Source organism: Lathyrus oleraceus, chromosome 4, assembly GCF_024323335.1.
Source record: "Lathyrus oleraceus cultivar Zhongwan6 chromosome 4, CAAS_Psat_ZW6_1.0, whole genome shotgun sequence".
NCBI lineage: Eukaryota > Viridiplantae > Streptophyta > Magnoliopsida > Fabales > Fabaceae > Lathyrus > Lathyrus oleraceus.
The window spans coordinates 255,993,852-256,010,502 of NC_066582.1; the positions used below are offsets into that span (position 1 = coordinate 255,993,852).

Consider the following 16,651-nt stretch of genomic DNA (forward strand, 5'->3'; position numbering starts at 1 on the left):
AAGAATGAAGTAGAGACTCCAACTTCAGGTATTTTTGTTATTGAAATTAATTTATCTACTTCTGCATCATGGGTATTAGATACTGGATGCGGTTCTCACATTTGTACAAATGTGCAAGGACTAAAAAGGAGTAAAAAATTGGCAAAAGGTGAAGTCGACCTACGAGTTGGCAATAGAGCAAAGGTTGCTGCTTTAGCCGTAGGAACTTATGTATTGACTTTACCTAGTGGTTTAATAATTCAGTTAGAGAACTGTTATTATGTACCTGCAATTAGCAGGAATATTATTTCCGTTTCTTGTTTGGACAAGTTTGGTTTTTCATTCATAATAAAGAACAATCGTTGCTCAATTTATTTGAATGATATATTCTATGCTACTGCACAAATGAACAATGGATTATATGTCCTTGATCTTAAAATGCCTATTTATAACATTAATACTAAAAGGATGAAACGTAATGAGTTAAATCCAACTTACCTCTGACATTGTCGATTAGGCCACATAAATGAGAAACGCATTTCCAAACTCCATAAAGATGGACTCTTGGACTCTTTTGATTATGAATCATATGAGACATGCAGATTTTGTTTAATTGGAAAGATGACAAAGTCTCCATTCACAGGAAAAGGTGAAAGAGCTAATGATCTTTTGGCCCTCATACATACTGATGTATGTGGACCACTGAACATACCAGCCAGAGGAGGTTTTCAGTACTTCATCACATTCACTGATGATTTCAGTAGATATGGTTATGTGTATTTAATGAAACACAAATCAGAGTCCTTTTAAAAGTTCAAGGATTTCAAGAATGAAGTACAAAACCAACTAGGTAAGAATATTAAAACTCTTCGATCAGATCGAGGTGGTGAGTATTTAAGCCTAGAGTTTGATGACCATCTGAAAGAGTGTGGGATCCTATCCCAACTTACTCCTCCTGGAACACCCCAATGGAATGGTGTATCTGAGAGAAGAAATCGAACCCTGTTGGACATGGTCCAATCCATGATGAGTCACGCCGATCTTCCTGATAACACGAAATTATATCATATTTTAGGACTTAATTCCATTAAATTCTATGACTATTTATTTCGGTTTACTGCATTTTATGAGATATTACGTGGTATTTTCTTCCTATTTGTCTCAGGTAGTCTATTTTGAAGAACAAGTGAAAATGGAAGAAAAGGAGGTGCAAAAAGGAGAGAAAAGGAACCAAATGCCAAAGCCCAGCCCAAAGCGCACAAGTCACCAATGCTGTGCCTGTGACGGACGTCACAGGGTGTGTGACGAGCGTCACGCAAAACAACCTTGTGACGGACGTCACACATGGTGTGACGAGCGTCACACCGTTCCACTACTTTTTTGGCGCAAGTAACGCCCTCAGAAGACTTGAAGAAGAGACGTTGAGGAGTTTGTGTCCTATATCCACGCCGTGCATTTAGCCACGTTGAAGAACTTGGGAAACGGAAAGCAGTTACCAGCACCAATATAAATAGCTATCTCAGAAACCTAAAAGGGTTCCTCGGTTTTTCCACGCTCACATTGCCGAAGCTTTGCCAATTTTCTTTCTTTTTACGCCTTTTGCTTATTTTTCTTTTCCAGCACTTAACATTGTTTATTTTATTTCTTTTGCAAGTTCTACATTCTTTTTCCCTTGCAATCTACTTTTCCCTTTTTAGCATTTAGATATTTTTCGCATAATAGTTTCTACACCGGAAACTATTGTGCAACTTTTTATCGGATCTAACCTTACGTTAGATTCTAGTTTTATTTCCTTGGCTTAATTTATTGTTTAATTGAAGAATCGAAGAACAAATCCTACCGGCTTGTGGTGGAGTGTTCAAGACTATTGTATTACGCATTCAGGTTCTTTAATCGTTATTTAATATTTTGTTTTATTATATATCTATATTATCTGCCTGGAATGAGTCTGTTTATGCATGATATGTATTCTTGTTTATTTAGCATGTCTGGCTAATTCGCCTAGATATCGGTATGTAAAGTAAGCAGAATAAGGGATCAAGACTGAGTCGGTCTATTTAAACTTAAAATTGAAATCAATCTTTTTACGGTCTCAACTTACAGGTTTAATAACAAGATTTTTTACAAAAGTAAAGGACATAAAGAAGTTAAAATCAATAGAGCGAGAGTTTGAGGTTTTAACTAGACAGTGTAAGTTAGGCATTAATTCTAGATCAGGGCGAGAGCAAGTTTTAGAGTTAATTAAATTCTGACCTTTTCCAAAAAGTATTTTTAAAGATTGAATGTGAGGACGAGAGTTAAGCATTTGGATTTAATTGTATAACCTGAGTCAACAGAGCGAGAGTTTGAGATAAGGGTGTTTAAAACGGTCAGTGTTTTCTTAAAAAGAGTTTCTGCAACTTTATTGCTTTCAAAATATGGTTTTTGACTTAATTATAAGTGACAGCTACATTAATATAAAATCATGGTTTATTCAACAGAGCGAGAGTTTGAGATAAAACCTTTAACCAATAAAGTTAACTGAAACGATTTATTTTAGAACCAAGAAACCGACAAAGACTTGATTCCCTAGTTTTGACGAACTACATACCGATATCCGTTTTATTAATATTTAAACTAGATCTTAGTTTAGCTTTTAGTTTTTCCCCAAACAATCAAACATTTTTCACCTTAGCTTTACGTAGTAACCTTAGATAACGGTATATCGATTCATAAGTCCCTGTGGGATCGATATCTTTTAAAACTACGCGATAGAACTGTGCACTTGCAGTTTGTATCCCATTCTCGACTCACACAGTCGAGCGATCACTTCCAAACTCCTTTTGGGGACATGCACTATTGACAATAGCTTACACACTTAACCGTGTTCCATCCAAAAAGGTTGAAAAGACACCATATGAGATATGGAGTGGTAAGAAACCACATATGTCTTACATGAAGATTTGGGGTTGCGAAGTTTATGTGAAACGACAGATTTCAACTAAGCTTGAGCCCAAATCTGACAAATGCTTATTTGTGGGGTATCCTAAAGAAACAAGAGGGTATTACTTCTACAATCCTTCAGAGGACAAAGTGTTTGTCGCTCGAACTGGAGTTTTCCTAGAAAAGGATTTTATTTCCAAAGGAATCAGTGGGAGGAAAGTAGAGCTTGAAGAAATTCAAGAATCATAAAGCATCGATACACCTATGGAGGAATTAGAGCAGGAAACACAAGTAGTTGTGGAAGAGCAACCTGCTCAAGTAGAACAAGACCAGCGTAGGTCAAGCAGGATACGTCACCTACCTGAGAGATATGGATATCTCATAACAGATCAAGGTGATGTATTACTCATGGATCAAGATGAGCCTGTGACCTACCAAGAGGCCATAACTGGTTCCGAGTCTGAGAAGTGGCAAGAAGCCATTAAATCCAAAGTAGATTTCATGTACACAAACCAAGTTTGGACCTTGGTAGAGCCTTCTGTAGGAGTTAATCCTATAGGATGCAAGTGGGTCTTCAAAAAGAAGACTGACATGGATGGTAAGGTACATACCTATAAGGCAAGACTGGTTGCAAAAGGATATAAACAAATTCATGGGGTTGACTATGATGAAACCTTTTCACCAGTTGCAATGCTTAAATCTGTTCAGATTTTACTTGCTATCGCTGCATATCATGATTATGAAATATGGCAAATGGATGTCAAAACTGCTTTCCTTAATGGGAATCTTCTTGAGGATGTGTACATGACACAACCTGAAGGATTTGACATACCAGAAGAAGCCCATAAGATATGTAAGCTACAAAGATCAATCTATGGATTGAAGCAAGCTTCCAGAAGCTGGAATCTTCGTTTTGATGAAACGGTAAAACAATATGGATTCATCAAGAACGAAGATGAGCCTTGTGTCTACAAGAAGGTTAGTGGGAGCATGATCGTTTTCCTGGTATTATATGTAGATGACATATTACTCATTGGAAACGATGTCCCTACCCTGCAACAAGTAAAGACTTGGTTGGGGAAATGCTTTTCTATGAAGGACCTAGGTGAAGCAGCCTATATATTAGGAATCAGAATCTATAGAGATAGATCACGAAAACTGCTTGGCCTAAGTCAGAGTACATACATAGACAAAGTGCTGAGACGCTTTAATATGCATGATTCCCAGAAAGGATTCATACCTATGCAACATGGCCTGTGTCTATCAAAAACACAATCCCCTTCAACTAAGGTAGAAAGGGAATGCATGAATAAGATTCCATATGCATCTGCAATAGGATCTATCATGTATGCCATGTTATGTACTCGACCAGATGTCTCGTATGCTTTAAGTGCAACGAGTAGGTACCAATCTGATCCTGGTGATGCCCATTGGGTAGTTGTCAAGAATATCCTTAAGTACTTGAGAAGGACTAAGGACTCATTCTTGATATATGGAGGTCAGGAAGAATTGGCTGTAATTGGTTACACCGATGCTAGCTTCCAGACAGATAAGGATGACTTTAGATCGCAATCTGGTTATGTGTTTTGCTTAAACGGTGGCGCTGTGAGCTGGAAAAGTTCAAAGCAAGATACAGTTGCTGATTCTACAACCAAGGCCGAGTATATTGCTGCCTCAAGTGCAGCAAAGGAAGCTGTTTGGATCAAGAAGTTCATTAGTGAACTTGGCATAGTCCCTAGCGTTGTGGATCCCATTGGCCTCTATTGTGATAACAATGGTGCTATCGCACAAGCTAAGGAGCCTAGATCTCACCAACGATCCAAATACATACTTAGGTGTTATCATCTCATTCGAGAGATAATAGATAGAGGAGATGTGAAAATATGTAAAGTACCTACACTTGACAATATAGCTGACCCACTGACAAAGCCTCTTGCGCAGCAGAAGCATGATGGCCATACTAGATCAATGGGCATACGGGGTATGCTTGATTGGCTCTAGTGCTAGTGGGAGATTGTTGGTGTAAGCCCTAGAGGCCAATACTTTTGGTACTTGTATCGAATTATTTATTAATAATAAAATGCATTTTCTTTATTATGGTTGATTAATAAAGTCCCTGGAATAGATAGTCCGTTTAATGTATTAAGTGTGACTTAATCATGAGAACACATTAAACATAAGGACGCTATTCTTAAAGTATCCGTAGTCGAGCTTTAGTGTGAAGTGGGATAACATTAAAGCATTAAGACTATTATGTTTGTAGACTGATGATCACATCTCGTGGATCATGGATAAAGAGTTATCAAGTCTTAAACATAAGTATGAATATTAGGAGTAATATTTATACCGGATTGACCCACTATGAGAATACTATATAGAAAGTTATGCAAAGTGTCATAAGTTATTCTCATGGTGATAATAGTGTATACCACTCTTCGACCTGAAACCACTATGGATCCTAGATGTAGAGTCGAGTGCTTTATTGCTAATCCAACATTGTCCGTAACTGGATAACCATAAAGACAGTTGATGGGTACTCCAGAAAGCATGCTGAGGGACATGAGTGTCCTAGATGGAATTTGCCCATCCTGCGTAACAGGATAAATGTCTATGGGACCAATATTGAACTGGACAAGGATGACACGGTCTATACCTTGTGTTCAATATAGACATAAGGGCAAAGGGGTAATTATATACATAATTATTATCAGAGGAGGTTTTGTCAGATCACATGACATTTTCGTGACTTGGGTAGTAGTGATGTGTTGCTAGATACCGCTCACTGTTTATTATGTTAAATGCGTGATTTAATATAATTGCCAACGTCGCAAAAACCTACAGGGTCACACACAAAGGACGAATTGATGAGAGATAGAGTAACTAAGGGACATCGTAAGGTACGATGCACTTAAGTGGAATACGAAATATGGTAAGGTACCAAATACTTAAGTGATTTTGGCATATTATGAGATATGGGCCAAAATACACTTAAGTGGGCTTTTTAGCTTGAAGCCCACACAAGTGGTTCTATAAATAGAACCCCTTGGGTAGAAGCATTGTCACTCCACTCAGACTCAACTCAAGTGAAGACTTGGAATTTCGTTTCCCTCTCTCTCTCTCACTCAAAGCCTTCATTCGTACCAGCTAGCACTGAGATTGAAGGAACCCGTTCGTGTGGACTGAGTAGAGACGTTGCCATCGTTCAACGTTCGTGATCGCCCCGTGGATCTGTATCCAAGGTTTTGATCGTTACAAGAGATCTGCACCAAAGGTTTGAATCGCCACAAGAGGTAACAATTACTATAAGAGTGGCGCTCGCCACTCATCTTGGATTTAGGGTTGTGGCAACCGCCACAACCGAGTCTCCCCACTTTTCTTACTTTTTCTCCACCCTTTTAGCCACGGTTTCCACTACTCTTGCTACAATTGAGAAATGTGAAAAGGATATAAAAAGAGACCATTAAGACTCGCAAACTCTCTTCTTCCAGTTTTTAGTTTACGCTTAATTTTTGTTCTGCTTTATTTTTCATTTATTTTTCTAGGCAGTTTCTTACCGTTGTAAAAGTGATAGTTTATCCACATCGTGGACTATTATAGTTTATTACTTTTTCACGCATTTGGGATTTAATTGTAAGAGATATTCATTGCCAAAGCCTGCCGTAATTATTTAATCGAAGATTCAAGATTCAAGATTCAATTCCAGTTCTTAAATTGCAATCCAGGTTTATTATTATTTACTGTTTTATTTATTTATGCCTTACTGTATGTTTAATTCCCCAATTTCCATGTCTGTCACCGGATCTATGTCCGGCTAAACCCTTAGGGATCGGTATGTAAAGACCGTCGAAACGATGGGATTCACTAAATAATTGGTTTTAGTTTTTATTAAAACTTATTTTTCAGGTTTTAGTTTCTTAATTTAATCAAACTGTTTTTCGTACGAGAGTACAAAACAAACTAAGGTTACGGTCAATAAAAACGAGAGTTTGAGATTTTAACCAGATAGCTGAAACTAGGCATTGATCCTAAATACAATGAGAGCGCTTTAGGATTAATTAGACTTTATCTATATTCAAAAAGTACTTTTAAATTCAAAATGAGACCGCGAGAGCCAAACATTCTGGTCTAGGAGTATGGTAGAAAATCAATAAAACGAGAGTGTGAGGCTAAGTCCTTTCTATAAATAATTTCTACTGAAGAATATGTTAACCAATAAGATTACACCAACTATCTATCGAATCCCCGAGGTTTGATGTATTACATACTGATATCCCCTATATCTTATATCTTTATCTCTATTCTACTATATAGTTATTTCTCTTCATCCCTCAAATCTTAGAACAATCATTCGCCTTAGATTTACATAGTAACCTCAGACCACGGTACGTTTGATTATTAGTCCTTGTGGGTTCGATAATCTTTAAAACTATGCGACAGGACTGTGCACTTGCAGTCACGATTCACATAGACTTGCTAAGTCGCGATCAAGTTTTTGGCGCCGTTGTCGGGGACTAATTTAGTCGATATCGTAACTCTAGCGTTACCCAGTATAGACTAAGGCAACAATTCTTTTTCCCTTTCTACATCTGTCGAGTGTATGCCAAGTACTCGCTCTCAAGGTGAGAAATTAAGGCTACAACTTAACGAACCCGAGCGTTATCTTAGGTTAGAAAGCCGAATACGAGACTTTATACGGGAACATCGTATCAAGATAAATCTTCATGACCTTAACATTCCTACTTTTGCATCAGTTGTTCAACCAGAGATGGCCGAACAAGTGCAAAACCGTCCTCTTAAGTATTACGCAATCCCTTCACAGGACGAACCTCATAACAGCATCGCTGCCCCTACGATCGAAGCCAACAATTTCGAACTAAAACCCTCACTGATGTCATCCGTATAACAAAACCAGTTTTCAGGTAGTCCCACGGAGGACCCGAACCTACACTTGTCAGTATTTTTGCAATACGCAGACATGGTGAAAGCGAATGGTGTCAGCTCAGAAGGTATAAGACTCTGTCTTTTCCCATTTTCATTAAGAGATAGAGCTAGAGCTTGGCTCCAGTCTCTACCATCCAACTCTGTCACTACGTGGAACGAGTTGAAGAAAGTTTTCTTAGCCCGATATTTTCCACCTAGCAAGACGGCTATGCTAAGAGCCCAAATAAACGGGTTTAAACAAAAGGATAATGAATCACTTTTTGAAGCTTGGGAGAGATACAAAGACATGATGAGGCTATGTCCACATCACGGTCTAGAAGAATGGATGATAATCCACACCTTTTATAACGGTCTCTTGTACAATACAAGATTGACAATAGACGCCGCCGCAGGTGGCGCATTGATGGATAAACCATACGACGAGGCCTATCAACTCATTGAAAGTATGGCCCAAAATCATTACCAATGGGGAAGCGAGAGAACCTCTTTAGAGAAACCTCAACCGAAGGGCGACATGTACGAATTGAGCAATCTTGACCATGTCAACGCCAAGGTAGATGCCCTGACTCAGAAGATAGACAACTTGACCATAACACTAGCAACCACCATGGCTGTCGTATCACCAAACTGCGAGATATGCAGAGTTCAAGGGCATACTGCCCCAGAATGTCAACTCTTGACAGGAACTTCCACGGACCAGGTGAAATATGCTCAAGGAAACCCCTACTCAAATACCTATAACCCAGGTTGGAAGAACCATCCTAACTTCTCATACAAAAACAATAATGCATTGTATGCACCTAATCAAACACCTGTTGTACCACCAGGATATCAAAAAGCTGTCACAAATACTCAAAATGCTCCTAAGAAATCAAACTTAGAAATAATGATGGAAAACTTTATAGCTACCCAAGTTCAAACAAATAAATATTTCTTAAATCAAAACACACACACCAGCGAGCAAATCAAGCAATTAGCAAACAAGGTAGACGCTTTAGCCACCCACAACAAAATGTTGGAAACTCAAATCTCACAAGTGGCTCAACAACAAGCACCTACCGTTGCTCCTGCAGGCACATTTCCTGGACAGCCGCAACCAAACCCGAAAGGTCATGCAAATGCTATTATACTGCGAAGTGGGACAAAACTAGACAGACCGATCGATCCTAGAACTCAAAACCCATCCATGCATCAAGACCCAGGTAAGGTAACTGAGAAGGAAGACGAACAAGAGGAAGATAAAAACGAAGAGGCCGTAGAGAAAGAAGAACCTTATGTTCCTCCACCACCATATAAACCCCCTATCCCTTATCCATAAAGACTTGTTAAATTTAAAAGTGTAGGGCAATTTAAAAAATTCGTAGAGCTTCTAAAACAATTGAATATCACAATACCCTTTACAGAAGCCATAACTTAGATGCCCTCATATGCTAAGTTTCTCAAAGAAATCTTATCTAACAAGAAGAAGATAGTGGATAACGAAACAATTACACTTACTGCTGAGTGTAGCGCCATAATACAAAACAATATGCCTCCTAAGCTGAAAGACCCAAGTAGTTTCTCCATACCCTGCGTAATCGGAAAGTTTGTCATCGACAAAACACTATACGACTTAGGAGCTAGTATTAGTTTAATGCCCTTATCCATATGCGAAAGACTAAAAATGGGAGAACTAAGACCTACGAGGATGTTTGTACAACTTGCAGATCGTTCCGTTAAATTTCCCGTAGGTATGCTAGAAAACATTCCAGTGCGCATAGGACAATTCTATATTCCTACAGATTTTATAATCATGGATATAAAAGAGGATTTCAACATCCCTATCATATTAGGAAGACCATTCCTAGCCACAGCCGGAGCTATCATAGACGTTAAAAGAGGCAAGCTAACCTTCAAAGTTGGTGAGGAAAAGGTCGAATTCATTTTGACACAATTCCTAAAGGCACCAACCATAGACGACTCCTGTTGCTACTAGATGTCATCAACGAATGCATAAGAGAAATGGAGAATGAGCAAGAATCATACTCCGAAATACTAAAAATTCCAAGGCCTCCTAATTTTGAAGATGAAAATTTAAGTAAGGAATACCAAGATGACAACCTAAGCGAATGCCTAGCACTAACGCCCGATCATATGCCTTGCCCAAAGAAACCAGCCCTAGAACTTAAGACGTTACCCAAAAATCTAAGGTATGAATTCCTAGACATTGAACTTGAGTGACCTGTAATCGTAAATGCAGACTTAGGGAAGATAGAGACCGAAAAGCTTCTACACGTTTTGAAAAAATACCCAACTGCTTTAGGCTATAATATCTCATATCTAAAAGGAATAAGCCCTTCCATATGCATGCATCACATAATGCTAGAGGAAGACAGTAAGACCTCTAGAGAACATCAAAGAAGGATAAACCCCATTCTGAGTGATGCAGTAAAGAAAGAAGTGCAAAAGCTGTTAGAAGCAGGTATTATCTACCCAATATCCGACAGTCAATGGGTCAACCCAGTACATGTCGTACCAAAGAAGAGAGGCGTCATAGTTGTTAACAATGAAAAAGGAGAATCTATAGCATAAAGAGTAGTTACTGGAAGTAGATTGTGTATTGATTATAGAAAATGAAACAAAGCCACTCGGAAGGATCATTTTCCTTTACCTTTTATCGATCAAATGCTTGAAAGATTGGCTAAGCATTCTCACTTCTGCTACCTAGGCGGTTACTCGGGATTTTTCCAAATTCCTATTAATCCCGACGAACAAGAGAAAACGACCTTCACATGCCCCTATGGTACATTCTCCTACCGACGAATTCCATTCGGACTGTGTAACGCTCCCGCAACATTCCAAAGATGCATGATGACAATTTTCGTAGATTTCATAGATGACATCATGGAAGTCTTCATGGACGGTTTCTTTGTATGCGGACAGAGCTTTGAAGGCTGCTTATCGAATCTTGAAATGGTACTAAAAAGATGCGTAAAAGTGAACCTAGTGCTAAACTGGGAAAATGCCATTTCATGGTCCGACAAGGAATTGTGCTCGGACACATAGTATCTAACAAGGGGATTGAAGTCGATAAGACCAAAATAGAAGTTATAGAAAACCTCCAGCCTCCGAAAACCGTAAGAGAAATACGAAGCTTCTTAGGACACGCCGGTTTCTACCGGCGATTCATTAAATATTTCTCAAAAATCACAAAACCACTGACTGGTCTATTGATGAAAGACGCCGAATTCATCTTTAACGACAAATGCCTAGCAGCCTTTGAACAACTGAAAACAACTCTTATCACCGCACCTATCATGCAACCACCCGATTGGAGATTACCGTTTGAAATCATGTGTGACGCTAGTGACTATGCTGTAGGCGCAATCTTAGGACAAAGAAGGGACAAGAAACTTCATGCAATATACTATGCAAGTAGAACCCTAGACCCTGCACAGATGAACTATGCCACCATAGAAAAGGAGCTTTTAGCCGTAGTGTCCGCTCTGGATAAATTTGGTTCCTACCTAGTAGGAGCAAAGATAATTATCTATACCGATCATGCTGCAATTAGATACCCGTTGAACAAAAAAGACGTCAAACCAAGACTCCTAAGGTGGATCTTACTATTACAAGAGTTTGACTTAGAAATCAAGGATAAAAGAGGCACTCAAAATGTCGTAGCCGATCACTTGTCAAGAATGGAAGGTATAGAACCTGAACAAGTGCCTATAAATGATGACTTTCCGTACGAAAGACTCATAGCCCAATTAGAAAGCAATACAACTAAAGATGCGTTGACCCATAAGGATACTAAAACAAACGAAGTAGTGGAAGAAATTTACACCTAAACCACACTACTATGGTACGGTGACTTCGTCAACTACTTAGCAGCCAAGGTGCTTCCGCCGAACTTGATCTACCAACAAAAGAAAAAATTCTTCCACGATCTTAAACACTACTATTGGGATGAGCCTCTACTTTTCAAGAGAGGCGCCGACGGTGTTTTTCGTCGATGTGTCCCAGAAGATGAGGTAAAAAACATAATTTCCCACTGTCATTCTGCTCCTTATGGAGGACATGCAAGCACCTCAAAGACTCGCGCTAAGATCTTGCAAGCCGACCTCTTTTGGCCCACTCTCTAGAAAGATGTCCACACCGTGATCAAAAATTGCGACCGATGTCAACGCACTGGCAACATATCTAGACGCGACGAAATGCCACTTAAAGGCATTTTGGAAGTAGAAGTCTTCGATGTTTGGGGAATTGATTTTATGGGACATTTCCCATCTTCTTTTGGTAACAAGTATATCCTTGTTGCGGTCGATTACGTATCAAAGTGGATTAAGGCCATAACCCCTCCAACAAATGACACACGAGTGGTAATTAGACTCTTTAAGCGAATAATCTTCCCTAGAATCGGAGTACCGAGACTTATCATCAGCGATGGTGGATCCCATTTTATTTCAAGGATTTTTGAAAAGCTATTACTGAAATATGGAGTCCGCCACCGCGTAGCAACAACCTACCACCCACAGACGAGTGGGCAAGTAGAAGTCTCCAACCGAGAAATTAAACAAATCTTAGAAAAGACAGTTGCCACCTTTAGGAAAGATTGGTCCTCAAAATTACTAGAAGCCCTGTGGGCATATAGGACAGCTTATAAGACCCCAATAGGAACCACACCTTTTAAGCCAGTTTATGGAAAATCATGTCATCTGCCGGTAGAATTAGAACATAAAGCATATTGGGCCATTAAGACCCTTAATCTCAATTATACTGCTGCAGGCGAGAAAAGAATATTAGATATCCACGAACTAGAAGAACTTAGGTTAGATGCGCATGAGAATACCTGAATCTATAAAGAAAGAACAAAAAAATGGCATGACAATCGCATATTAAGGAAAAAGTTTAAGGAAGGAGACAAAGTACTCCTATTTAACTCCCGCCTCAGACTCTTTCCTGGAAAACTTCGTTCTAGATGGTCCGGTCCCTTCGAGATTACCAATATCTTTCCGAATGGAGCAATAGAGATAAAAGGAAAAACGAGTGAACCGTTCATAGTAAATGGCCAACGTTTGAAACATTACCACAACAGTGATAACAATGATTTCATTGCGATTCTTAAGTTTGCAGAGCCTCACACTCATTCAAAAGAATATCACTATCCTATTTCTGTCGAGCTTACGACAATAAACAAAGCGCTTGGTGGGAGACAACCCACACTCTGTCTTTAACTATTTAATTTCATCAAAAATTTATAATTATTACTATTGCTTAATCTTCATTTCTTTGTTTTCTTCTTTATTTATTTCTCTTAAATTTAATCGATACATTTCTGTATTATTGACCATTACTAACTTAATGCTATCATCTAATTGATTTTATCTAGCTACTGACTATCACAATGCAACAAGTAGATTACATGGATATAGTCTTTAGAGGCAGAGCTCAAGAAGACGTTTTAAGGCTCTAGCTCAAAGAGAAATGACACTAACCTTGTACCCAGATGGACGCTCCATGACCAAGTTAGGTATAAGAGACAATGTTACATTCCTAATTACCAACTAGGTTGGGACACCTTCGCTATGAAGAGAAAATTTAGTTTCTACAGTAGGTTGACCTTAGAATTCCTAAGCTCCCTAGTGCACCTGCCAAACCATGGTATTGGACTTAACAAAGGCCTAATCACCTTAAGGTTGTTTAATATGGATTACCGCTACGCCCACAGAGAAATGGCCTGACTCCTAGATTGCCCTCATAGACCTGATACCTTTACCATCACCCAGGAAGACAAGCTAGTAGACCATCAATTAGATCTCTTCTAGGGTAGCATCACAGGTAATGACCACCCTGAGCCAGACCTTATGCATTCAGAGAATATACATAACCCTACAATTCGTTACCTCCATAAGATCCTAGGTCACACCTTGTTTGGAAAGGAATAGAACATAACCTTTGTGTCCAAAGACGAGCTTTTCATAATGTACTGCGCATCACAGGCCCGACCTGTGCTATATTTATGATAGATAATATGTACCGTATGACACAAGAGGACTATGAACGAATCTTAGTGGGAGGTTTAGTAACCATGATAGCAAATGCCATCGGACTGGGACAACCACTTATCAGGCTCACCCCTTTAGGTGAAATACGACCAATGAATATTGAATTTTGCTTCAACACCGATATCATTAGGAATCTAGGTATAGATGTGTTTGAACTTCTAATCAACCGTGAAGTAGTACACCTGTTTACCCTGCCAGACCCTAGGACGAGTGTACTTGATAAGAACAACTGGCTCTATGATTTGGATGGACCACCAGATGCACCACCCTGTCCACCAGAGACACCCCAAATCTACGACCACTATGACAATTATCTCTCTGATGCTGAATCACATGCCCCAGTTATACCTGTTGCACCTCTCACCGATCATGTTGCTGCCATTGAAGTTGTTCAGACAGATGTCGCCAATCTGAGAGGCGAGCTGAGCACCCTCCACATGGAATTCCACGGCTTTATGGATGTAGTGACAGAGAACCTGGATCACATTTACCAGCATTTCTACTCGTTCGCTCCTCCTACCAGCAGTCGCCGTAATGGCTAATTTATGATAGAATTACCGATTTACTGACTTTCGCTTTATTTTATTTTTCATGTTGGAGCATTATTTTTATTTACTTTTACACATTGGAATTTATTTAATTACTTCATTTCCTTTTATTTAAGTAAACAAATTATTTCATCTTTTCCCGTCTACTCGATTCTTTTATTCGGCAACGTTGCGATTAAATTCCATTCCAATGTATCATGTTTTTCTATTCCCATACACTATATTTATTGGTAAATTAAATATTGCATGGTCAAAGAAAAAATAAAAGCACACACATGGGAAACCACACTGCATGTGACGCCTGCCACACACACCAAAAATGGCGTAGGCCACTACACAAGCCTGGACGCGCAGACTATGTACTTTGGTCCATTCAACTCACCTTTAATGAAATGTTCCTTGCATGCAGACAATGCTTAATGCCATTCAATCAATTTTCAAATCTCGTGGACCAAGGCATTGAATATGATTAATGCTATTTATCTACCAATTAATTTTCCAACCACCTTCACCTCTATATAAACCACCCACATTACCTCAACAATTCACAACTCTCATTAACATATTTCTCTCCTCTCTTGCTTTATTCTCACTATATTACACAAAGGGCGTGGAATCCACTATGGCACAAATGAGGGAATACAAAATAATGTTCAGAAACGGTGAGTCGAGTGAATTACAAGAGGAGATGTACACGTCTCTAAGCGCCAAAAAGATCGAACCGACAAGGTATGTCGATGAACACTATTTATATGCCTTAGGAATTCAAAATAGTGTTAACTATATGCTAGATATTTTAAACTTGAATTATTTTCTATCTCTCAAGGACCCTGTCTATGCTCAACTAACATTAGAACCCCTAAGCTCATTAATCTTTAGTCCCACACCCAACACAAACTACTCAAGTGGGACTGTCCAGTTTCGTTTATTTAACGTCGAATACGCCCTTACATTTTCCCAATTAGCGGACCTGCTACATTTTCCCCCCATGGGGATGGTGTAGTAAGTGAGGTCCCAGATACTGAGGGTTGGCAACGCGCCTTCCAATCATTTTGGAGGGCAATAACCGGTACAGTAACCCATAGTTTTAAGGGAAACAAAGCCTTTAATTCAAAACCCGGCTATTTGATATTTCCGCCAAATATTGGCGTGCACTATTTTTGGCCGAGCAAATTCTAACAAGGTGAACGAAAAAGAACTCTTCTATTTGTTCGTCACATTTTTGCCACAAAAGGTGAATACCGTCCCGTTTATGCTATCTCACATGCATGCCATTGTCAATGCGAAGCAAGGCCTGGTTATTTTTGGAGGTTTAATAACCTCCATAGCCAGAGTCCTAGGACTCGAAGAAAAATTCTCTAGGCTAACCCCGCTCCCGCGTCATGCCATTGACATTGACATGGCACGGAGCATGAAACCAGTAAAACGAAGGAGTGACGGTAAATTTAATTTAATAATTGCTAATAATATGTTACAAGAATTTATCCTCCCAAATCCAAATCGCACAGATATGCGCAACCCGAATAATTATTGTTATACTAATAATCCGACGCCTAACCAAGTCCCCGCGCACATTCCTGAGAATGTAGCTGCTGGCGGGGACACCGATGAGGATCACATTCCGCAACAAAATTCTCCCGCTACTGACCAACACACCGCACACACTTCATTTGAAAATTTTGCAGGTACATCTTCCAGTCAGAGACCAAGAAGAAATGTGGCACCAGTCACTCTTGATGAGATCTATGCTGAACTGCTGCGGCATAGAGAATTAGATGCTCAGCGCGACCTACAAATCCAAACCATGGGAGCTCAGCAAACTGAAATGATGCAAATCCTTCACCAAAACATGGTATTTAGGACCGAACAAAACATGTCTGACTTGATCGATGAAATGGCAACACTGACAATGCGTGTGGAAGATCTCCAGAACTATACACCACCTCACCAGCCAGGGAACGGTGGACGTCCACGTACACATGGAAGAAGGCGTCAGTAGCAGAATAAACCAGGTTCTACCTTTCTTTCCTATCTTATGTCATTGCATTGGGGACAATGCAAGATTTAAGTATGGGGGAGGAAGCTTTACCGCTTTTTATTTACCGCTTTCTAGTTAGATTTATATTATTTCTATTTCTTTTTGTTATTTTATATTTTTTATGGTTATTTTAATTTTTGTTAAAGTGTCAGTCGAGTTAAATATCAATGTGCTAT

The 16,651-nt window shown here is 39.3% G+C and overlaps 1 protein-coding gene and 1 non-coding gene across 2 annotated transcripts; one reads left to right on the forward strand and one right to left on the reverse strand.

Annotated features, from left to right (window-relative positions):
• Positions 1 to 8,050: 8,050 nt before the first annotated feature.
• On the reverse strand, positions 8,051 to 8,157 carry LOC127077768 (small nucleolar RNA R71). The gene has a single exon (XR_007787542.1). It is a non-coding gene; the product is annotated as a small nucleolar RNA R71 (small nucleolar RNA).
• On the forward strand, positions 8,132 to 9,160 carry LOC127136946 (uncharacterized). Its single transcript, XM_051063453.1, has one exon. It carries the CDS (start codon positions 8,132 to 8,134, stop codon positions 9,158 to 9,160), a length of 1,029 nt encoding a protein of 342 aa, XP_050919410.1.
• Positions 9,161 to 16,651: the final 7,491 nt, after the last annotated feature.

Bases quoted from the DNA above. Each gene is read 5' to 3' on its own strand.
- LOC127136946 (XM_051063453.1), top strand. From the start codon at position 8,132: ATGAGGCTATGTCCACATCACGGTCTAGAAGAATGGATGATAATCCAC.